The sequence below is a fragment of the Tachysurus fulvidraco genome, chromosome 11 (assembly GCF_022655615.1).
Source record: "Tachysurus fulvidraco isolate hzauxx_2018 chromosome 11, HZAU_PFXX_2.0, whole genome shotgun sequence".
Taxonomy (NCBI): domain Eukaryota; kingdom Metazoa; phylum Chordata; class Actinopteri; order Siluriformes; family Bagridae; genus Tachysurus; species Tachysurus fulvidraco.
This window is the reverse complement of record NC_062528.1, coordinates 18,880,949-18,905,264: the sequence shown is the minus strand read 5'-3', so window position 1 is coordinate 18,905,264 and position 24,316 is coordinate 18,880,949. Positions and strand designations below refer to the sequence as shown.

Below are 24,316 nucleotides of genomic sequence, written 5' to 3'. Positions count from 1 at the left end.
TTAAATATGTTAAATACATTAAAATGCCCATGCACCAGCTAAAAATACCACCACCACCACCACCAGAATCACAAAGCTATCAAAATATAAATAATAATTCTCACAATGAAGACATGAATCATTAAATCACATGCACTGTACATCATTGTTATATGCTTAAATAATGTTACAAGTGCCAATTGAAAGCCTTGATGTCCACCTACAAATAAAAAAGACAATAAATAAATAAATAAATAAATAAATAAATAAATAAATAAATAAATAAATAAATAAATAAATAAATAAATAAAAGGTTTTTAAGTTGTAGTAAATATAATTGATACATGGATTAAAATAAAGCACTTCCAGTAATAATTAGCATATTTTTAAGATCTTTTAGAAGCAGGATTGTGAGTGAAAAATTGGAGGTCTGGTCTTAATTATACATCAAATTCGTGTAATTTCTGTGAAAAGATTATGAAAGAAAAGCATTTTAGCAAAATTGGAGTTCATACAAATACATAGTTTTCTAACTACAATTTTCTTAAGTAACGTAAGGTTTTCATTTCAAACAAATTGAGCCCACATCTCAATCATTTACATATCAGATACAAATCACTTTGTTATAGTGTGCACGTGGGGAATTATATTGGTTTTCTTTTTAAGCATTTTCACTATAAAGACTCGGAAATCCTTTGTGTTCAAGACATATATGATGGGATTTAACATGGGTGGAATAGTCCTTGATAGTGAAGTATTGATTATCCTAGCATTTGGATGGATAGAGAAAGTTACTGCAGCAAGGTATGTGCTCAATATAGGTAAGAAAAATACTCCTACTATCAACAGATGAGAGACACAAGTTTTGAGTGCTTTAAGACGACTCTCCCATGTTGTAATCTTAGTCAAAGCCAACAGAATGCCTATGTATGATAAAACTATGGCAATCAGTGGTGCATAGAGGTATACTGCAGTACAAAATTTTGCCATTAAGTAATTTATACTGTTGTCATTACATGCAATTGTATAAATTGGCCCATGGTCACAAAAAAAACTCTTTACCTCATTTGATTTACAGAATGAAAGTCGTGTAACCAAAACCACAGTTGTGCCAATTACAATAAAATTAAATAACCATATTGCTGTTAAAGTCACAAACATGAAGGAGTTATTTACAATAGCATGGTATCTCAGAGGTAAGCAAATAGCAATAAAGCGATCATAAGCCAAGGCAACAAGAGTTAAAGACTGTCCACCAGAGAAGAAAAAAGTAAAAAACATGTTAGTTAAACAAGCATCATAGGATATGTACTGTGAGTCAAAAAGGAAAGTCTTCATAAGGTTAGGAATAAGTGCATTTGTTTCACCAAAATCTGACAGAGCTAAATTAAAGATCCCCATGTATTTCGGAATATGCAGACTTCGATCAACTAATATCATATATAGGACAATTAAGTTTCCACATAGTGAAACAATATAGACAAAAAATAAAAAAACATAATAGTATTGGCTTAATGGTAGCCCAGAAAATCCACTGATGAAAAAATATTCTGGACGCACAAATGATGTATTTTGTAGTAAACTGAAGTTCAAAGCACTCATGATGACGGAGATATTGTTCACATCATCTCTAACCTAAAACTACAGACATAAGAAAGTAAACCAAAAGTAAGCACACAGTTTCATCATAGATTAGATTTAAAGTGTACAGTGCATATCAATAGAGTGGTAGCAATACAAACGATATAATTAGTCATTAAAATTATTATATTATAATTGCACCTTTTTTGCTTTACTGTGTACCTTGTTTTAATGTTGTTTGAACTTGTGTACATGCAATATATGTAGAGATGGTGTACCTTTCACGTGATTTCTCAGACAGTGATGTAAATATAACCCTTATGGTATAATTTCTCTTTTGGGAATCAAAACCTGGCAACATGCCATATATGCAAATTTATTTTCTACAATACAGTAATTGCAAACATGTAAGCACTGAAAAAAACTGATATATTAGCAAGTGAAAAGATCTTTAATGAAGGATAGGTTACTCAATATATCAAGATAATTATATTACAAACATAAAACTATTAAGAAATTTTTTTACATATATTTATCTAATATTATTAGTTAATAATTAGTAATTATAACTAACAAATATAATAATAATAATAATAATAATAATTAATTCCAATATTATTATTATTGTTGTTGTTGTTGTTGTCATTATTATTATTATTATTATTATTATTATTATTATTATTATTATTATTATTATTATTATTATTATTATTATTATATTGCAGTGAGTAAAGTAAGATCTGCAAAAGTTATAAGATCTGAAGCTTTTACATGAAATCTAACACAAACACAAAAGGGAAAAAAAAAAAAAAAAAAACACATGGCCCTGTGTGAAAAAAGTGTTCCCTCACACTGTTAAAACTAAACTGTGGTTTATCACACCTGAGTCCAATTTCTCTAGCCACACCCAGGCCTGATTACTGCCACACCTTTTCACAATCAAGAAATCACTTAAATAAGACCTGACACAAAGTGAAGTAGACTAAAAGTTCCTCAAAAGATACACATCATGCCGAGATCCAAAGAAATGATAAAGAAAGTAATTGAGATCTATCAGTCTGGAAAAGGTTATAAATGTCCATTTCTAAAGCTTTGGGACTCCAGCGAACCACAGTGAGAGCCGTTATTCACAAATGGCGAAAAAAGGCAGTAATGGTGGCCATGTGTAGAGGGTGATAGGCCCTCAAAGAGTTGTGGCTGCAGGAATGCTAACACTGTACCAACAGGGCAGTTAATTAGATCCTGATGATGCCAATTACACCATAGGTGAAAGAGACTTCACTTCATGGCATAAAATCTTATGGTGAATGGAGCACTAGCAGTCAGTATAGTCTCCTCAACATCATTTGAGAGACCTAGGGAAGAATCTAGGAGCTGATCCTCAGGGGTCAGACCCAGAGGTTACAAATATTGGGGTAAGGGTGGAGAATCATCCCCTGAGCCAAGTAAAAGAGTAGTACACGAGACACGAGTAAAATCAAGAAACGTTTATTGTCATTTTAAGCATATATAGCTGACACGGTACATGAGACAACGTTTCTGCATGCTCGACCATGCTGCTACATAGAACAAAATGGAGCTACAAAGAACATCACAGAGCTAACAACTTAAAGTAAGTTGTTCTAGACACAAAGTGCATCTGTGAAACCTAGTGTAAATGTTGTGAGACAAAATACTGTACAGTGCAAACAAACAATACAAAGCACTAAAAGACAATACACAAAACAGCACCAAGTGTACAAGTGTACATACAGTACTGTAAATTATACAGTATGTACTGTACACAGTACATACTGTATATTATACATTATGTTGTGAAAAAATATAGGAATCTGAAAAAGAGAGTTCTATTTAAACATATTTACACTTATTTAATAGCAGCAGTTTCATGACGTATTGAAATGTGTTGTGCAAAAAACCAATTTACTGAATGCGCATACAGCATGTGCAAAGGTAGCAAAAACAGCATGTAAGCACTTTGATATACAGTAGGTGGTGCTGTAAACATGGATGTATATTAAATTAATGTGTTTTTGATTTGGTGCAGATCAGTACAGTCCACACAATTGTGTGTGTGTGTGTGTGTGTGTGTGTGTGTGTGTGTGTGTGTGTGTGTGTGTGTGTGTGTACAGTTCAGTTCAGTTGTTAAGGAATCTGACTGCTTGCAGAAAAAACTTGCACAGTCTGGCAATGCGTTGGTACCTTTTTTCAGATGGCAGAAGGGAGAAGAGTTTATGTGAACAGTGTGTGTGCTCACCCACACAACACAACTTTGCAAACGCAGTGTATGGTGTAAATGTCTGTGACAGAGGAAAGAGAGACTCCAATGATGAAGCTGTGCTTACTATCCGGCTGCAGGGTCTTGCGATCAGAGATGATGCAGATCCTAAATCAGTCAGTGATGCAGCTGTTTAGGATGCTCTCAATGGTCTCTTGATAATCTCCACAGGGGATCCATCAATGTTCAGTGGAGATTGGTCACTATGTGCTCTCCAGAAGTCAACAACCATCTCTTTAGTTTTATCAGCATTCAGCGTTCCTGGTCATAACTGATTAAGGTTTCTCACTCAGGAAGTCCAGGATTCTGATTCAGAGGGATGTGTTCAGGCCCAGCAGACTCAACCTCTCGATCAGATGCTGACGGATGATTGTGTTGAATGCTGAACTGAAATCTTTGAACAGCATTCACACATGTATTTTTATTGTGAAGGTGGGTGAGTGCCAATTAAAGGGAAATTGCAATGGCATTGTCCGTGGAGCAGTTTGGACAATATGCAAACTGCCTCATGACAAGCTTCTCAAAGCGCTTTATTACAATGATGTGAGAGCTACAGGACAATAGTCATTGAGGAAGGACCCCGAAGACTACTTTTTACCTAGGGACAATGGTGGTTGTTTTGATGCACACAGGAACAACAGTACTGCTCAGGGTAATGTTAAAGATGTTCGAGAAGACCACCGCTACCTGTTCTGCCCATTCCCTGAGCACTCTGCCTGGAATGTTATCATTTATTTCATGAAAGGACAAACATACTGAAGTGACATCATTTAGATTTCAGTTTTAATTTATTACTCGTTATTACCTGTACAGACTTTTGCATCGGGAGGAGGAAGATGGATTCATATGCAGGATAGCTTCAGATAAATAGGTTTAATAACTTAAAACACACTAAACAGAAACATAGACGAACTAGACTGGACAAAGGACGAGGGTACACTGACGATGATTCCTTGCTGCCATTGGCAACGCAGCACGGTTAAATTGACGATTAAAAATAGGGAACAGGTGTGCAGAGACGTTGAGGAGTAAACATGGGTGGGACAGACACGTCACACAAAACATAAACAGAAGCACATGGCCAAAAGTCCAGGCTGAGCCCTGACAGAGATGAATGGGTTGATATTTTCTCACAGAACGTAAATACATCCCATCTAGAGACAAGCTGGGGATTGTTGTTGTACAGCATTTCACAAAAGTGAGTTTTTGTATTTTGATATATTTTAGAGTAGTTAGTGTGCTGCTTGTATAGCAGTATAGATTTAATGTCCTCTATAAATAACTCAACATACAGCCATTATTGTAAAAATACCTGGCAACAAAAGTGAGTAGACCTAAGTGATAAAAACTGTACGTCATTTAAACATGCAAAGCCACATGTCCATCATGTTCCATGTGTGTATCTTGTATTAGAGCAGCTAAAATTTGGTGCTTTGCGTACAGTCCTCTCATGTTGGCCACTGCCTGTTGAACATGGTGCCTCATGTCGAAGAGCTCTCTGAGGATTTGAGAATTGTTTCTCTCCACAAAGATGATCTAGGCTATAAGAAGATGTGTAACACCCTGAAACTGAGTTACAGTACAGTGACCAGGGTATACAGAGGTTTTCCAAGATGGGTTACACTCAGAACAGGCCTGACAGAATCAAAACAAACAAACAAAAAAAATGAACCAAGAACAAAAACCAGAGAAAAATGTCTGCTCCTGAAGCCATCAGGTCAGGTGAGCTTGGAATTATCCCACTGGGTCTGTAATTGGCAGAGTCCTAATGTCAGAAATGGCAGTGCCAAAGCGAGGATAAAAACCAGACCCAAGTGCAGGGAAACAAAATCCCAATTTAATAACAAAAATCAAAATAAACATTAATGGGGAAAAAGGCTTGTCAGCTTGTCAGTGCTCAGAACATACACCGCACACTGCAACACGTCAGTTTTGAGAAGAAAGCCTCCTCTTAAGCTCCTCCAAGAAAGCCTGCAAACAGTTTGCTAAAGACAACCTGTTCAAGAGCATGGATTACTTGAACCAGGTGACAGAAGAACTGCAGTGTCACAGCCAGCAATTTTTTTAATCAGTCAAAGTTTAAGTTTAACAATATAGTATAGTGCATGACTACTATTAATTAAATGAATTTATTTATTGCCATTAGATGCTGATTAACTTTTCTGTGGTGCTGTGCATCTCTTTTTGATTGATGTCTCTCTAAGCTATTTTAGCATATCTAAAGGGTGACTGTGTAATAGGGATATGAATATAGGCAGCAAAGAGGAAAGGGAAAAGAGGAAACAGAAAAAAATGCATTATTAATAGATGATTAGAATAACTCTCCTTATATTTTATTTATATATTTGTTTGTTTGTTATTGTAAAGGAAAATAAACAAAATTTAAATCGAATGAAAAAATTGTTAGATGGTTAGAAAAAAATCAAATATCTTAATGCAGATTTTTGTGTAACTATGCACAAACCTAATATCTACTACCTGTCATGAGTAAAATAGACAGAAAGAAGGTGCATCATTTAGTATGTATGGTGTAAACCCTGACACCTTACCCCTGCTTGGAGTCTGTGAATTTTGCTCGGGTAGGTCTGCATGGACAGACAAACTGTTGTAGGAAGGACATTATTTATGTCACAGTGTCACCCAAATGACTATGTGTTTCTCTCTGAGGTTGGTTAAAAAGGTCACATGCTAGGACACTGTAAAATGTCCTAAATGTTACATTACAACAACTCAAAAACAAGGTGCACTTACTTACCTTACATACAGTACTCATTTGTTCATAAGAGATTGCTTACAAAGAATTAGCACCATAGAGAATGTAACCTATATTGATATTTCTCATATTTATTTGTTTAATGTACATAGCCAGTATGCGTGCAGATCATTTTACTACTCACATATTAATAATTGCTTGACATTACATTTTTAGCTTACAAATATTTTGAATACGAGCAGAGTTAAAATAGCATAATAAAACATTTAAATTACTGTCTAAATAAATCGTTCATGAAGGCTAATGAATGATCTTTTTTACAGCCTTACACACAAAAACTCCCACCCTTGCTTTTTCATTCTGAATGCTTTGTGGGCTGATGAGCAGTTATATATACATTATGTAAATTAAATCACGTAACATAAAGTAAACAACATATTTATCCCCAGATTATTCATTAGTTGGTCCTACTTTAGACATGATTCTGAATATTTTGTTTCTGATCTCTTTGGTTCTAAAAGAATATATGAAAGGATTCACTAAGGATGGGCCAAGAATTGTGGCAAGTCTGAACCCATTTCGCTCCTCAATTGTGAGAACCATTCCTGTTCTAGTTAAAATATTTATAATAAAAGTAGGGCCATAACAGCACACCACAACTATCAAATGACTAAAGCATGTGTTAAACACTTTTCTCTTACTACCCATTGAGTTCATTTTTACAACAACAATAACTATCATTACATAAGAGCCACAGATGAAAGTAAATGTTCCAAAGAGCAGAAAGAAAGTTACAATTGCCATCATATCAAAATATGGGTTAGGATCCACACAACTGGCTCTGATAAGAGAGCCATAGTCACAAAACAGGAATGCAAGTGTTGTGTAACAAAAGGGTAGTGAAAGAACAGTTCCAGGCACAACAGACATTGTAGCAGAACCCAGAATCCATAGCAAAAAGGTCAAAATAACACAACGCACATTTGTCAGAATTGAATGGTAGTGCAGTGGCTTGATAATGGCAATTAATCTGTCAAAAGCCATAACAGAAATAGTAAACACCTCCATCACAAAGCCTAAACCAAAAACAAACATCTGAATAATGCATGGCACGTAAGATATGGTTTTTAAACCAACTATAAGGTTCCCTATCATTGTTGGACATGAACATGTACAGTAGAGCATGTCTACAATTGCTAAATTGCAAATAAAGAGATACATTGGCTGGTGTAGACGTTTGTCCATGACTATAAAGCATATGTTTGCCAAGTTCCCAAGCATTACAAGCAAGTATACTGTAAGTATGACAATTCCAATAATCATTGGTTTTTCATACTTGTCAAATCCTGTGATGATAAATTCAGTAATTCTTCTGGAAACATTTGCAGCCATGCTTAGTAATTTAATGTATATTATCTTAAATGAGGAATGATCAATGTCCAGTAGTCTTTCAGGTTATTAGGTTATTGACCGTCTTTGTTATTTCAAAATATTTAAAGTGGCTCTATGGACTGGAAAAGTACTTTTGTTTCATCCAGTACTGTTGAGTTTATGAGATTATAATACACTTATGCTGAAAGTATAAAAACTGGACTGGGGAAATGTGTCACATTGTTTATATAGCATTGTGACTTTGAGCTCATTGGTCTCAGCAAAAAGATGATGTTTCGTCTGAACTATTCCCAGTGGACTGTAAGTGACTGTAAGAGACATAAACAAATATTAACCTGACCACATTATTGCAGCCATGCAACAGTAGACTTGGTATAACATCAGTTTGTATAACAATATTCATCATTTTTATGCATCAATTTAATATTTGACACATATATAAGTTGTACTGATGAGGTAGAAACGCACTAAAATTTGAGCATGTAATTTTTTCAAGCTTAGTTAATCAGAACACATCCTGTATGTCAACCATACAGGATTCTAAAATATGAACTACTGTGGTGAATGGAAATTATAGAATGTTATTCTAGTACACAGTATTTCCCAGATGAATTCAGAAGAATTAAAGTTATTAAATGATAAATTTTACACAGAGTAGCCAACAAAGCACAGACCTTCAGTCAAATCACAAAATAATGACTATACAATTATAGATTGCATAATATTTTATATATTTTATAATATTTTAATTAACACAGATGTTAATTTTTAGCTCTGTCTTTAGTGTTAATTTAACACTAGGCAAATATATTCTCAGTTATAATACTATAGTCCCTATATAGTCTTAATTACTATAGTCCCTAAATGTTTACATAGTCTGCAGATGTAGTTAGCTCTGAATCTTGTTTGCCCAAAGGGGGACACATGGTAATGCTGTTATCACATCCCTTGCTATTAAAAGAAACTATGCTATTCTGTGCAGTTAGCCATGTACAGTAAATTCACACAGTTTCATTTTATGATTTTATTTACTGCAGCATAAGAAATAGACCAATAAAAACTAATGTACAGTACCTAGTAATGAGGAGCAGTGCAATAAGAAATGTGGCATGAAGCTAACTACAGCTGTTGTACGACGATCCATAGATTTAACACACTAATATAAAAGAGATGGAAGAGATGGAGAACCCCTCTTTTAGTTACTCCTCATCATCAGCAAGGTTTTAGAGAAGATCAGGAGGTATTAAGTCTCAAGGTAACTAACTAGTAACTTTAGACACTGTCTGCCATGCAATATTGCTTATGTATGCCATCAATCAATCAATCAATCAATCAATCAATCAATCAATCAGTCAAACTGTCAGGACTCAGCCCAGACATTTGGCCATGTGCAGTTGTTATTGTTCCATGTCACGTGTCTGCCCCGCCTTTGTCACTCCTCCCCATCTCACACCTGTTCCCTATCTTTAAATGTTATGTGTATTTAACTGAGCACATATTGCCTATGGCAGCACGGAATCATTGTCTATGAAGTGTCAGTGTAATGTCTAAGTGTCGCCGGTGTTACCTGATTGTTTCCTCGTCCTGGTTACTGTTTAGTTTTCGTCTTGTGCCTGTGTTGTATTTATTATTTGTTAAACCATATGTATTTGAAGCTATCCTGCATATGGGTCTGTATCCCTCCCCCTGGTTGTGACAGAACGATTCCGCGCAAACTCGGACCCAGCAGGATAGTTTCCAGCCTGGGCCGGCTTCTTGGGAGCATATTTTATTTCTTTTTTCTCCCCCTCCTGGACTGTTCCATCTTCCAGTTTTCCAGTCATCCTGGACCTTTTTTTTTTCAGTGACATCGCTCCGCATTTTATTCGGTGTGGGACGTCGCTCCGTTTCCGGTTCACAGAGGAGGACGTCGCCTCACTTTTGTGCCGTGGAGGGTGTCACCGTCACTTTTTTTGGTGTCCTGCGGTGTCGCCCCACACCTTTTCCGCTGGGGGACGTCGCTCTTTTTACGGCTCACTTCATCCACAGGGGGGTGTTGCAGGCTCGTGGCAAAGGATTTTTCCCAACCTCCCTCCTAGTCTGGTTTTTTGGATTTTTTTTGGTGCCCTGCGGCATCACCCCACACCTGTTCAGGTGGGGCATTTTTCCCTTCCTCTCTGGTCGTCAAGACATGGGTCTGGCCACAGAGCTTTGGGGGATGTGCTCAGCACTTCAGCTCAGCTGTGGACATCGCTTGGCCCTTCAGCTCGGCTGTGGACATCGCTCGGCCCTTAAGCTCGGCTGTGAACATCTCTCGGTCCTTCAGCTTGGCTGTGGACGTTGCTCGGCCCTTAAGCTCAGCTGTGCACATCGCTCGGACCTCTCTGGCTGCGCTGCCGTATGCCTTGCTTCCCCCACCTCTCTCGCCATGTGTCTTGCTGCCTCACCAGCCTCGCCATGTTCCTTGCTCCCCCATCTACCTCGCCAAATTAGCAGTAAACATTTACCATCCTAGAGTTATGGTGTGTAAAGTATGAGGTAGATGTGAGGTATGAGGTCAACATAGTAATAATGTAGATTTTGAATTCTAATTATATTATTTATGTGGGTTTGTAAGTAGTTTGTTTATATATAAAGGAGGCAAATTAAAATATACACTTTATTTTAGTATTAGTTTTACAGTGACTTTTCAGTAAACATTCTAAACTGCGAGACACTCAATGGGTGTTTATTAAAAGAACCTGTTAGCTATCTGTCATGCTAGAAGCAGAATTACTGTAGAATTGAAAAATACATACATGTAAATGTTTTGATTTTCCAAAGCACATTCCTATCCAAAAGGTGGTAAAGTGTGTCTCTGGGATATTATAAAAATAAATAATTATGTTACTTATTTTCAACTGGCTATTGCCTAGGGAGGGCACGTGAAGAAGCAGAGAATGCCAGCAAGACCATATAAGGTAATCTATATCACATTATTTTTATTCAATTCGATTCAATTTATATGTACACTTATAACAATTCACACTGTCTCAAAGCATTCAATTTCTCTGAAAGATGAACAAGTAGATGCCCAGAGTGACAAGCAACACATCTCATTCCCTTCTCAGGAAGCTGGGTTACATACTGTTGTAGTTCCCTTTCGAAGGAACTCAAAGTGGTGTCATGGCTGATGTTATGGGAGAACAAATGCCAGCACACACCGGGAAATTCTGTCCCGAAGGTCATAAACGTGTACGAACAAGCCAGGAGGCTTTTAGGTTCGGGAGATAGCTACCACCAACCTGCACAAACCAACTTGTGGGGCTGAAGGCAGTAGGCCTTCAGGAAGTTTGGATGAACGGCTGTAATAGAGCTTTCAAGAATGTATCCTACAATGAGATAGAGGCCAGCCTTGACCAAGCCAGGAGTAGACTCTAGGCAGGAGGAAAAGACTGACAAGGCCTGAAGAACTCCTACCATTATTAGGGAGGCCGAAGCTAATAGCAAAGCCATTTCCAGGGTCAGAAACTCAGAGGCTTTCTCTACTCGAAGGGGGCTTAGAGCAGCTCCTCCAGGACCAAAGAAAGGCCCCTTGGAAACAGAGAACTTCTTCTGAGAACTGAGCTCCTTCTTTAATACCATAGAACAACTGTTACACTGGTGCTATATACCTACACTGCTTGACAAGAAATATATTCCTTCATTAATTTATTCCTTCATCTTCAGCAAATAGTTCAGGGTCTCTTGCTCAGTGTCCCCTGGTCTCACCAGTAAAGAAGAAATAGAAACACTGAGATGACAAGTGATTTAATGTTTATGTAATAGTTACACATTCATAGCAATTTGGCAGAAACAAATTCCAAGCAGAAAAGCGAACTGGCAAATATTTTCAATTTGGTGTATTTAAACAAACCTTAGGTGAACTTTTTTGAGCATGAATTGAGGAAATGGAAATGTCCTGCAGCCCTGTTTGGTCAATCTCAAGGACTGCAAAGCTAATAAAAAGTGATTGTACATACATTATACATAAAAAAGTCCATAAAATTAAAATGTTTTATTTAGTTGGTTCAACTTTTGACACAATTCCTAATATATTATTTCGAATCTCTTTAGTTCTAAAACAATATATAAAAAGATTAAATAAAGAAGGACCAAGAATTGTCCCAACCCTCAGACCATTTCTTTCATCAAGTGATAAGGCCACCCCAAACCTGGTCAGAACTAGCAAAATAAATGCAGGTACATAACAGCAGATTATCACAAATAAATGACTTAAGCAAGTATGCAATGCCGTGTGCAAATGTAATTTAATGAATTTATTTATTGCCATTAGATGCTGATTAACTTTTCTGTGGTGTTGTGCATCTCTTTTTGATTGATGTCTCTCTAAGCTATTTTAGCATATCTAAAGGGTGACTGTTGTAGCGATTTTGGCTCGCGAAGCAAGGTAAATATTTATAAGTAATTATAACGTGTTATAGTGACTTCTAAATATTTTAACCTAAGTTGAAATTAACGGTACTGGAATTAAGGTTACGCTTATTTGGTCTGTTCGTCCGGCGAACAGGCCGTGTGCCTTTATCAATTCTATGAAGGCGGTATCTTCCCGGCCAAGAAATATTCGCTTTCCTTTTACTGTATACCGTAATTTAAATTAAATTAACTCAATAGAGCATGTAGTTCAGACCTGATGTTGCAGGTACCTTAATTTGTGAGCGATACTCAGAGACAAATCACCTGTGGCTCAAAATTATGCCATTTAATGAATGAGACAAACACAACATAAAACTAACTATACAAACAAACAAAAGAAATAGGGAAAATGAAGATTAAAATAAAATAAAACAAAAGAAATTAAAATTGGGGAAAGGGGGGAAGAGACTGGAAAGAAGAAATTAGAGAAAGGAAGGAAAGGGATGGCAAGCTTAGACTCAAAATTAAAACACACCCTAACTGGGAAATCGTCACAGAAACTTAAATTCACTTTATGATTCAATGAAAGATTCCTACTTAAAATTATGCATCTAAATTGATTGGTAGAGGAACGGCTACTTGCATTGGTTTGCGGCACAAGAATCTGGATGTAACGGAGAAATCTCAGTCAGAGTGGGGTCAGGCATTCTTCCTGGAGGTTCTGGAGAGTGGAGCTTGCCGGAAGTTCTATGAAGGAAGATGGAGTCGTCTCTAAGCTGTTCCAAAATTATGACCATGGATTAGTGGTGTTTTTGACAATTTAAACGTCGCGAACTCCACCCATCTTTGGGGAGATGACCAATACTTCGGTCAAGGTTTTGGAAGGAAAAACTCCCCTTGTTTCAGGTGTCTTTGGGCTTTTTAGATGACTTTAAAGTTTGATACAGGGTGTATTAAGACGGTATGGCACCTTTTGTGCTCAAATAAAATACACCAGTGCTTGAAAAATGAGTAACCGATAATTTTGTGGTCATTTGGATACTAACCATGAAGGGTAATTGACGGTATGAAGGCAGCGGTACATTACATACATAGATCATTAATCAAAGTATAACTTATTTTAAAATACAATGTTGTTTTCTGACACATGAATAAAATACACCCTTGTCAGGAAATTAAGGAGCAAATAATTTTATGTCAGGCAAGCCTTAAAAGAAGAACAGATTACAAAAAGGGTTATAAGAATGAGAACCTTAGAGTACCTTATCTTCGGGTTTTATTAGTAAAAGGAATGTCTCATTGTGTGAGTGTGTGTGTGTGTGTGTGTGTGTGTGTGTGTGTGTGTGTGTGTGTGTGTGTGTTCTGGTTTAGGGCCCCTATGAGTCGTTTAGGGCCGCATGGGGTTATCTGGTCTTTGTGTAGGTTCCAGACATTCTGGAGCCAGGTGTGTGTGTAAAACTGGGTTGCTCATCAGTTAATTGAGGAGTAGATGTTGAAATTTAGGGTGCTACAGATGCTACACTGTGTAATAGGGATATGAATATAGGCAGGAAAGAGAAAAAAAGGGAATCAGAAAAAAATGCATTATTAATAGATGATTAGAATAACTCTCCTTATATTTTATTTATACATTTGTTTGTTTGTTATTGTAAAGAAAAATAAACAAAATTTAAATCGAATGAAAAAATTGTTAGATGGTTAGAAAAAATCAAATATCTTAATGCAGATTTTTGTGTAACTATGCACAAACCTAATATCTACTATCTGTCATGAGTAAAATAGACAGAAAGAAGGTGTTGCTCATCATTTAGCATGTATGGTGTAAATCCTAATCCTGACACCTTACCCCTGCTTGGAGTCTGTGAATTTTGCTGCGGGTAGATCTGCATGGACAGACAGTGACTCATGGGATATGAGCTGTAAATGGGGCCTTCGAGAGACTGTCACACCTTCTTTAAACCACTAATGTGTCAGCCAGCTTTATGGTCAGGTCCTCATCGGCGATCATTTAAAGACTTTGACAGGAAGAAATTAGTGGCAGTCTGTGTTGAACTTCAAATCTGCACTGACCCATTAGATCCTCAGGAGTTATTGGTTGCTTAATTCTTCTCAACTACAAACTGATGTAGGAAGGACATTATTTATGTCTCAGTGTCACCCAAATGACTATATGTTTCTCTCTGAGGTTGGTTCTTCTCAAGCTTTCTTCCTCATATAATCTCAGGGACTTTTTCCTTGTCATGACAAAGTCAAAGCAGAGAACCTAGCATGTAATCGTGAGTTAAAAAGGTCACATGCTAGGACACTGTAAAATGTCCTAAATGTTACATTACAACAACTCAAAAACAAGGTGCACTTACTTACCTTACATACAGTACTCATTTGTTCATAAGAGATTGCTTACAAAGAATTAGCACCATAGAGAATGTAACCTATATTGATATTTCTCATATTTATTTGTTTAATGTACATAGCCAGTATGCTTGCAGATCATTTTACTACTCACATATTAATAATTGCTTGACATTACATTTTTAGCTTACAAATATTTTGAATACGAGCAGAGTTAAAATAGCATAATAAAACATTTAAATTACTGTCTAAATAAATCGTTCATGAAGGCTAATGAATGATCTTTTTAACAGCCCTACACACAAAAACTCCCACCCTTGCTTTTTCATTCGGAATGCTTTGTGGGCCGATGAGCAGTTATTTATACATTATGTAAATTAAACCACGTAACATAAAGTAAACAACATATCTATCCCCAGATTATTCATCAGATGGTCCTACTTTAGACATGATTCTGAATATTTTGTTTCTGATCTCTTTGGTTCGAAAAGAATATATGAAAGGATTCACTAAGGATGGGCCAAGAATTGTGGCAAGTCTGAACCCATTTCGCTCCTCAATTGTGAGAACCATACCTGTTCTAGTTAAAATATTTATAATAAAAGTAGGGCCATAACAGCACACCACAACTATCAAATGACTAAAGCATGTGTTAAACACTTTTCTCTTACTACCCTTTGAGTTCATTTTTACAACAACAATAACTATCATTACATAAGAGCCACAGATGAAAGTAAATGTTCCAAAGAGCAGAAAGAAAGTTACAATTGCCATCATATCAAAATATGGGTTAGGATCCACACAAGTAGCTTTGACCACAGATCCATAGTCACAAAACAGGAATGCAAGTGTTGTGTAACAAAAGGGTAGTGAAAGAACAATTCCAGGCACAACAGACATTGTAGCAGAACCCAGAATCCATAGCAAAAAGGTCAAAATAACACAACGCACATTTGTCAGAATTGAATGGTAGCGCAGTGGCTTGATAATGGCAATTAATCTGTCAAAAGCCATAACAGAAATAGTAAACACCTCCATCACAAAGCCTAAACCAAAAACAAACATCTGAATAATGCATGGCATGTAAGATATGGTTTTTAAACCAACTATAAGGTTCCCTATCATTGTTGGACATGAACATGTACAGTAGAGCATGTCTACAATTGCTAAATTGCAAATAAAGAGATACATTGGCTGGTGTAGACGTTTGTCCATGACTATAAAGCATATGTTTGCCAAGTTCCCAAGCATTACAAGCAAGTATACTGTAAGTATGACAATTCCAATAATCATTGGTTTTTCATACTTGTCAAATCCTGTTATGATAAATTCAGTAATTCTTCTGGAAACATTTGCAGCCATGCTTAGTAATTTAATGTGTATTATCTTAAATGAGGAATGATCAATGTCCAGTAGTCTTTCAGGTTATTAGGTTATTAACTGTCTTTGTTATTTCAAAATATTTAATGTGGCTCTATGGACTGGAAAAGTACTTTTGTTTCATCCAGTACTGTTGAGTTTATGAGATTATAATCCTTAATACACTTATGCTGAAAGTATAAAAACTGGACTGGGGAAATGTGTCACATTGTTTATATAGCATTGTGACTTTGAGCTCATTGGTCTCAGCAAAAAGATGATGTTTCTTCTGAACTATTCCCAATGGACTGAAAGAGACAGTAAGAGACATAAACAAATATTAACCTGACCACATTATTGCAGCCATGCAACAGTAGACTTAGTACAACATCATTTTGTATAACAATATTCATCATTTCTATGCATCAATTTAATATTTAACACATACATAAGTTGTACTGATAAGGTAGAAACGCAATAAAATTTGAGCACGTAATTGTTATGCGAGACACAGAGGAGGAAGCCAGAGTGAAAGCAAACAGAGTTTATTTGTGAAAACATGGAAGTAGAGTAATCCGGTGGTGCCCGGAAAAGGTCCAGAGTTAAGACGGCAGTCTGTGTATTCCGGTGGTGCGCGGTGGAAGCGCGGCCCACAAAGTCCAGAGTAATGGTGATAAAAGGTAGTCGGTGTACTAACCAGGGGAGCGCTTGGCAGAAGCACGAAGCTGAACATGAACACAGGTGTGTCGAGGAATGAACAGCCAAACCATGGATAATAACTGACGGGGAGTGGGAGTGAAAGAGGGGATTATATATGGTGGCTGATGAGCATGAAATGAGAGTCAGGTGAGAGCAATCAGTAAGCAGGCAAGCAGGAGAAGAGTCAGAGAGCTCCCTGACACCACCCCTCCCTCAGGGGCAGCACCGGATGCCTTGACTCTGCATCGATGAAGGCCCCTAGCCCTGGGCGCCAGGCGGTGCGGGTGGGCAGCATGGAACTCCGCCAGCAGACTTGGGTCCAGCACATCCTGCCGGGCCACCCATGACCGATCCTCCGAGCCGTAACCCTCCCAGTCTACCAAGTATTCGAGGCGACACCCGCGCCGTCTGGAGTTCAGGACTTCCCGCACTGTGTAGACTCCAGGCTGAGCCACGACTTCCAGCTTGACAGGCGCCACGGGGTCACCTGGAGGACGAGAGACAGGTGAGACACAAGGTTTAAGCAAGGACACGTGAAAAGTGGGGTGTATGCGATACCTTGACAGCAGCTCCAGCCGGTATGAAACGTCACTGATCTGCCTGGAGATCCTGAAAGGCCCAATGAACCTGGGGCTAAGCTTGCGGCTCGCCAGCTTCATCTTCAGGTCCTCAGTGGAGAGCCACACCCTATCCCCGGGGCGGTACCGAGGAGACTAGACGCCAAGCATCAGCGTGCCGGCAGGTGTTGCGGAGCGATGGTACGTCGCTAGGCTCGTCCGACCATGTGAACAGGGGCGGCTGGAACCCCAGCACACATTGGAAAGGGGTGAGGCCTGTGGCGTCCTGGCGGAGCGAGTTCTGGGCATATTCTGCCCAGGGCAAGAAACGAGCCCAATCCCCCTGATTCTGGCTGCAGTAAGTCCTTGAATATTGGTTCAGCTCCTGAATTTTAAGTTCCACCTGGCTGTAGGACTGCGGGTGGTACCCTGATGTCAGATTGACCGACACCCCTAGGAGCTGGAAGAAAGCTCGCCAAACCCGAGACGTGAACTGGGGCCCACGGTCTGAAACTATCTCCTCCGGGAGACCAAAGTTCCTGAACACATGATGGAACAGGGCCTCGGCAGTTTCGAGGGCTGTGGGCAGGCCCTTCAGAGGCACCAAGCGGCAGGCCTGGGAAAAACGGTCCACCGCTACCAAGATGCACGTATTACCTCCTGACCGCGGCAGGTCGGTCACGAAGTCTATCCCTAGGTGTGACCAGGGGCGCTGAGGTACGGGAAGCGGCACCAACTTGCCGATGGGCAGGTGGCGTGGTACCTTTGCCATGGCACAGGTGGCACACTCCTGGACGTAGCGGGTCACCTCCTCTGCCATCCTCAGCCACCAGTAACGTGCCTGAAGGAGCTGGACCGTCCTCCTCTCTCCTGGGTGGCCCGTGCCTGGTGGCCACCGTGGACCAACTGGATTAACGCCCGACGGCGGGTGGTGGGGACAAAGACACGTCCCTCGGGGCACCCTCCGGGGGCGGGCTCCTGGATGGAGGCAGCCCGGATTTCGCTGTCCACGTCCCAGACAATAGGCCCCACGACGATCGAAGGAGGAAGGATGGGGTCTGGATCGCTGGGTTCCTCAGGCCCGAAGACCCGGGACAGGGTGTCGGCCTTCCTGTTAAACGCCCCAGCTCGGTAGGTGACGTGGAACTGGAACCGAGTGAAGAAAAGGGCCCAGAGCTTGTGTGAGAAGAAGGCGCATGGATGGAGCTGTTGTGGGGTGCCTGACCGCTGAGAGAGAGCAGCCCCCACCCCTGTCGAGGAGGCGTCTACCTCAACCACAAAAAGCTTCTGGGGGTCTGGATGACGTAACACGGGGGCGGAGCAGAAGCGCTGGCGGAGCACCTTGAATGCCCCCTGGGCCTCTTTGGTCCACCTCAGGGTCCGTGCCTTACCCCTGAGGAGAGAAGTGAGGGGAGCGGTGATCTGGCTGTACCCCTGGATGAACCACCGATAAAAGTTGACAAAGCCCTGGAAGCGTTGGAGCTCCTTAATCGTCTCCGGGACGGGCCAGTTCTTTACTGCTCTAACCTTTCTCTTGTTCATCTGTATTCCCCGTGCACTCATGATGTAGCCCAGAAACTGCACCTCCTCATGGTGGAACTCACACTTGGAGAGGTTGAGGTAGAGCTGTTGGTAACGAAGTGCCCCTAGGACCTCACATATGTGGGCATGGTGCTCCTCCAGGTTCTTGGAGTATATCAGGATGTCATCGATGTACACCATGACGAGCCTTTGAAGGTAGGCTCGGAGCACTTCGTTCATGAACCCCTGGAACACTGCTGGAGCGATGGATAGGCCGTACGGCATGACCTGATATTGGTAGTGTCCGGAGGGCATGATGAAGGCTGTTTTCCACTCATCTCCTTTCCTGATGTGCACCAGGTTATACGAGCTCCAGAGATCGAGCTTGGTGAACACGCGTGCCTCCCTTAGGGCCTCAAGAGCTGCTGGAACAAGTGGGAGAGGGTAAGGGAGAGGGGAGATCTGGTCGTTCAGCTGTCGGTAATCTATGCAGGGACGCAGGCCCCCGTCCTTCTTCCCCACAAAGAAAAAGCTCGAAGCAGCCGGGGAGGATGACTTTGTAATGAACCCCTGCTTAAGAGCCTGCTGGACGTACTCCTCCATCGCTCGATGTTCTGGAGTGGAAAGGGGGTAGATCCGGCTCTTGGGCAGCTTAGCCCCGGGAAGCAGGTCGATGCAGCAGTCCCCAGGCCGGTGAGGGGGGAGACGAGTGGCCGCCTGAGAACAGAACACGTTCTTGAAGGCTTGGTACTCCTGGGGGATCTCTGCCTGCTTTGAAGTCGTGGCTTCTTCTACCCTGGTGGTGCCTACCATAGCCTGGGGGATCCTTACGGGAAGCTGGGAGATGCAGTGCTCCAGGCAGTGGGTACTCCAATGCAGAATGTCGCAGGGGTCCCAGGAGCATTCAGGGGCGTGTTGGCTTAGCCAGGGCCTGCCCAGGATCACGCTGACGGTGGAATCGTCGAGCACCATGAACCGGATTTCCTCCCGGTGGCCCAGTCCCACCTGTAGAGTCACTACCGGCGCACAGTACTTGACCCAGCCCCGACCCAGTGGGTGTCCCTGGATGTTCTGGACGGCTAAGTCCTGGAACCCCTCTCACGGGGGAGCCGTAGGCTGGTGATGCAGGCTTGCGAGATGAAGTTCCCTGCCGAGCCGGAGTCCACCAGAGCATCCACGGAAAGAGAGAGAGCGGGAGTTATAAGTGTCACGGCGAGTGTAGATAGAGTAGATATGTTTCTCGGAAAATCTACTGTACTCACCACTGCTCCAGCTGGGCGCATGGGACATCTGGTGATGGAGTGACCTGGGTTCCCACAATACAGGTATTTACCAGACGCCAGGCGGCTGTTCTTCTCTCTCCTGGACAGTCTCTGAGAGCCCAGCTGCATGGGTTCGTTGTCTGAGGCGGTAGTAGGGTCTGGTGGAACCCCTGGGGTTGGTGACATGGGGTGGCACGCCGCCAGCCACTGAGAAAGGCCAATGGACTTCTTAATGAAGTCCTCCAATCCAGTAGTGTCCTCAAATACCGCCATGGCTAGTTTTATTTCTGGGGACAAACCCTGCCGATATACCCCCAGTAGCGCCGACTCGTTCCAGCCACTAGATGCCGCCATGGTGCGGAACCGCAAGCTGTACGCAGTGATGTCATCAGTTCCCTGACGCAAGCTAAGCAGCTGGTCAGCTGTGGATAGGACCCCGGAAGCGGCGCTGAAAACCTTGATAAAGTGCGCGGTGAAATGGGCATACACATTTATCATCGGGCTGGCCGAGTCCCACAATGATTGAGCCTTGGACCGCTCGGACGGAAAGTGCTGCGGTTGCATCTCTATGTAGAGGTTTACCTGGAGTAGAAAGCCGCGGCATGCTGAAGCATCTCCGGGCTGCCGGTGATAGCCGGGGGGTAAGGACGAACCGCGGTGGAGGGAAAGGCGGCTCGAAGCGCGGTGATGAGATCCCGGACCGGGTCTGAGGAGGTGCTGGGTCGACTCTCCATTGTCAGGTAAGAGCAGAAAGGTCCCTACCTTCAAAATTTTCAGGTCAGTTATTCTGTTATGCGAGACACAGAGGAGGAAGCCAGAGTGAAAGCAAACAGAGTTTATTTGCGAAAACACGGAAGTAGAGCAATCCGGTGGTGCGCGGAAAAGCGCGGCCCACAAAGGTCCAGAGTTAAGACGGCAGTCTGTGTATTCCGGTAGGGTGTACTAACCAGGGGAGCGCTTGGGAGAAGCACGAAGCTGAACATGAACACAGGCATGTCGAGGAATGAACAGCCAAACCATGGATAATAACTGACGGGGAGTGGGAGTGAGAGAGGGGATTATATATGGTGGCTGATGAGAGTGAAATGAGAGTCAGGTGAGAGCAATCAGTAAGCAGGCGAGCAGGAGAAGAGTCAGAGAGCTCCCTGACAGTAATATTTTGTTCAAGCTTAATTAATCAGAACACATCCTGTATGTCAACCATACAGGATTCTAAAATATGAACTACTGTGGTGAATGGAAATTATAGAATGTTATTCTAGTACACAGTATTTCCCAGAAGAATTCAGAAGAATTAAAGTTACTAAATGATAAATTTTACACAGAGTAGCCAACAAAGCACAGACCTTCAGTCAAATCACAAAATAATGACTATACAATTATAGATTGCATAATATTTTATATATTTTATAATATTTTAATTAACACAGATGTTAATTTTTAGCTCTGTCTTTAGTGTTAATTTAACACTAGGCAAATATATTCTCAGTTATAATACTATATAGTCCCTAAATGTTTACATAGTCTGCAGATGTAGTTAGCTCTGAATCTTGTTTGCCCAAAGGGGGACACATGGTAATGCTGTTATCACATCCCTTGCTATTAAAAGAAACTATGCTATTCTGTGCAGTTAGCCATGTACAGTAAATTCACACAGTTTCATTTTATGATTTTATTTACTGCAGCATAAGAAATAGACCAATAAAAACTAATGTACAGTACCTAGTAATGAGGAGCAGTGCAATAAGAAATGTGGCATGAAGCTAACCACAGCTGTTGTATGACGATAGATAGATTTAACACACTAATATAAAAAAGACGGAAGAGATGGAGAACCCCTCTTTTAGTTACTCCTTGTCATCAGCAAGGTTTTAGAGAAGATCAGGAGGTATTAAGTCTCAAGGTAACTAACTAGTAACTTTAGACACTATCTGCCATGCAATATTGCTTATGTATGCCATTAATCAATCAATCAATCAATCAATCAATCAATCAATCAGTCAAACTGTCAGGACTCAGCCCAGACATTTGGCCATGTGCAGTTGTTATTGTTCCATGGTTACTGTTTAGTTTTCGTCTTGTGCCTGTGTTGTGTTTATTACAGTAGTTGTTAAACCCTATGTATTTGAAGCTATCCTGCACATGGGTCTGTCTCCCTCCTCCTGGTTGTGACAGAACGATTCCACGCAAACTCGGACCCAGCAGGATAGTTTCCAGCCTTGGCCGGCTTCTTGGGAGCATATTTTGTTTCTTTTTTCTCCCCCTCCTGGATTGTTCCATTAGTCTTCCAGTTTTCCAGTCATCCTGGACCTTTTTTTCAGTGACATCGCTCAGCATTTTATTCGGTGTGGGACTTCGCTCCGTTTCCGGTTCACAGAGCAGGTTGTTGCCTCACTTTTGTGCTGTGGAGGGTGTCACCGTCCTAGTTTGCCCACTTTTTTTGGTATCCTGCGGTGTCGCCCCACACCTATTCCGCTGGGGGACGTCGCTCTGTTTACGGTTCAGTGAAGAGGACGTCGCCTCACTTCATCCACGGGGGGTGGGGGGGGGGGTGTTGCAGGCTTGTGGCAGAGGATTTTTTTTGGTGCCCTGCGGCATCACCCCATAGCTGTTCAGGTGGGGCATTTTTCCCTCCTTCTCTGGTCGTCAAGACATGGGTGTGGCCACAGAGCGTTGGGGGATGTGCTCAGCACTTCAGCTCAGCTGTGGACATCGCTTGGCCCTTCAGCTCAGCTGTGGACATCGATCGGCCCTTCAGCTCGGCTGTGGACGTTGCTCGGCCCTTAAGCTCGGCTGTGCACATCGCTCGGCCCTAAAGCTCGGCTGCGCTGCCGTGTGCCTTGCTTCCCCCACCTGCCTCACCGTGTGCCTTGCTCCCCCCACCTCTATCGCCATGTGCCTTGCTGCCTCACCATGTTCCTTGCTCCCCCATCTACCTCGCCAAATTAGCAGTAAACATTTACCATCCTAAAGTTATGGTGTGTAACGTATGAGGTAGATGTGAGGTATGAGGTCAACATAGTAATAATGTAGATTTTGAATTCTAATTATATTATTTATGTGGGTTTGTAAGTAGTTTGTTTATAAATAAAGGAGGCAAATTTAAATATCCACTTTATTTTAGTATTAGTTTTACAGTGACTTTTCAGTAAACATTCTAAACTGCGAGACACTCAATGGGTGTTTATTAAAAGAACCTGTTAGCTATCTGTCATGCTAGAAGCAGAATTACTGTAGAATTGAAAAATACATACATGTAAATGTTTTGATTTTCCAAAGCACATTCCTATCCAAAAGGTGGTAAAGTGTGTCTCTGGGATATTATAAAAATAAATAATTATGTTACTTATTTTCAACTGGCTATTGCCTAGGGAGGGCACGTGAAGAAGCAGAGAATGCCAGCAAGACCATATAAGGTAATCTATATCACATTATTTTTATTCAATTCGATTCAATTTATATGTACACTTATAACAATTCACACTGTCTCAAAGCATTCAATTTCTCTAAAAGATGAACAAGTAGATGCCCAGAGTGGCAAGCAACACATCTCATTCTCTTCTCAGGAAGCTGGGTTACATACTGTTGTAGTTCCCTTTCGAAGGAACTCAAAGTGGTGTCAAGGCTGATATTATGGGAGAACAAATGCCAGCACACACCGGGAAATTCTGTCCCGAAGGTCATAAACGTGTACAAACAAGCCAGGAGGCTTTTAGGTTCGGGAGATAGCTACCACCAACCTGCACAAACCAACTTGTGGGGCTGAAGGCAGTAGGCCTTCAGGAAGATTGGATGAACGGCTGTAATAGAGCTTTCAAGAATGTATCCAATGACATAGAGGCCAGCCTTGACCATGCCCGGAGTAGACTCTAGGCAGGAGGAAAAGACTGACAGGGTCTGAAGAACTCCTACCATTATTAGGGAGGCTGAAGCTAATAGCAAAGCCATTTCCAGGGTCAGAAACTCAGAGGCTTTCTCTACTCGAAAAGAGCTTAGAGCAGCTCCTCCAGGACCAAAGAAAGGTCCCTTGGAAACAGAGAACTTCTTCTGAGAACTGAGCTCCTTCTTTAATACCATAGAACAACTGTTACACTGGTGCTATATACCTACACTGCTTGACAAGAAATGTATTCCTTCATTAATTTATTCCTTCATCTTCAGCAAATAGTTCAGGGTCTCTTGCTCAGGGTCTCCTGGTCTCACCAGTAAAGAGGAAATAGAAACACTGAGATGACAAGTGATTAATGTT

The 24,316-nt window shown here is 41.1% G+C and overlaps 3 protein-coding genes and 1 pseudogene across 5 annotated transcripts in view; 1 reads left to right on the top strand and 3 right to left on the bottom strand.

Annotated features, from left to right (window-relative positions):
* Positions 1–24,316, top strand: part of frem2b (FRAS1 related extracellular matrix 2b) — a 153,295-nt gene that overhangs the window by 90,364 nt on the left and 38,615 nt on the right. The window lies entirely within an intron of this gene.
* LOC125145905 lies at positions 595–1,668 on the bottom strand (annotated as a pseudogene).
* LOC113649403 (olfactory receptor 11H6-like) lies at positions 7,002–7,943 on the bottom strand. The gene has a single exon (XM_027157197.1). The coding sequence runs from the start codon at positions 7,941–7,943 to the stop codon at positions 7,002–7,004; it is 942 nt and encodes a 313-aa protein (XP_027012998.1).
* On the bottom strand, positions 15,090–16,031 carry LOC113649406 (olfactory receptor 11H6-like). Its single transcript, XM_027157202.2, has one exon. The coding sequence runs from the start codon at positions 16,029–16,031 to the stop codon at positions 15,090–15,092; it is 942 nt and encodes a 313-aa protein (XP_027013003.2).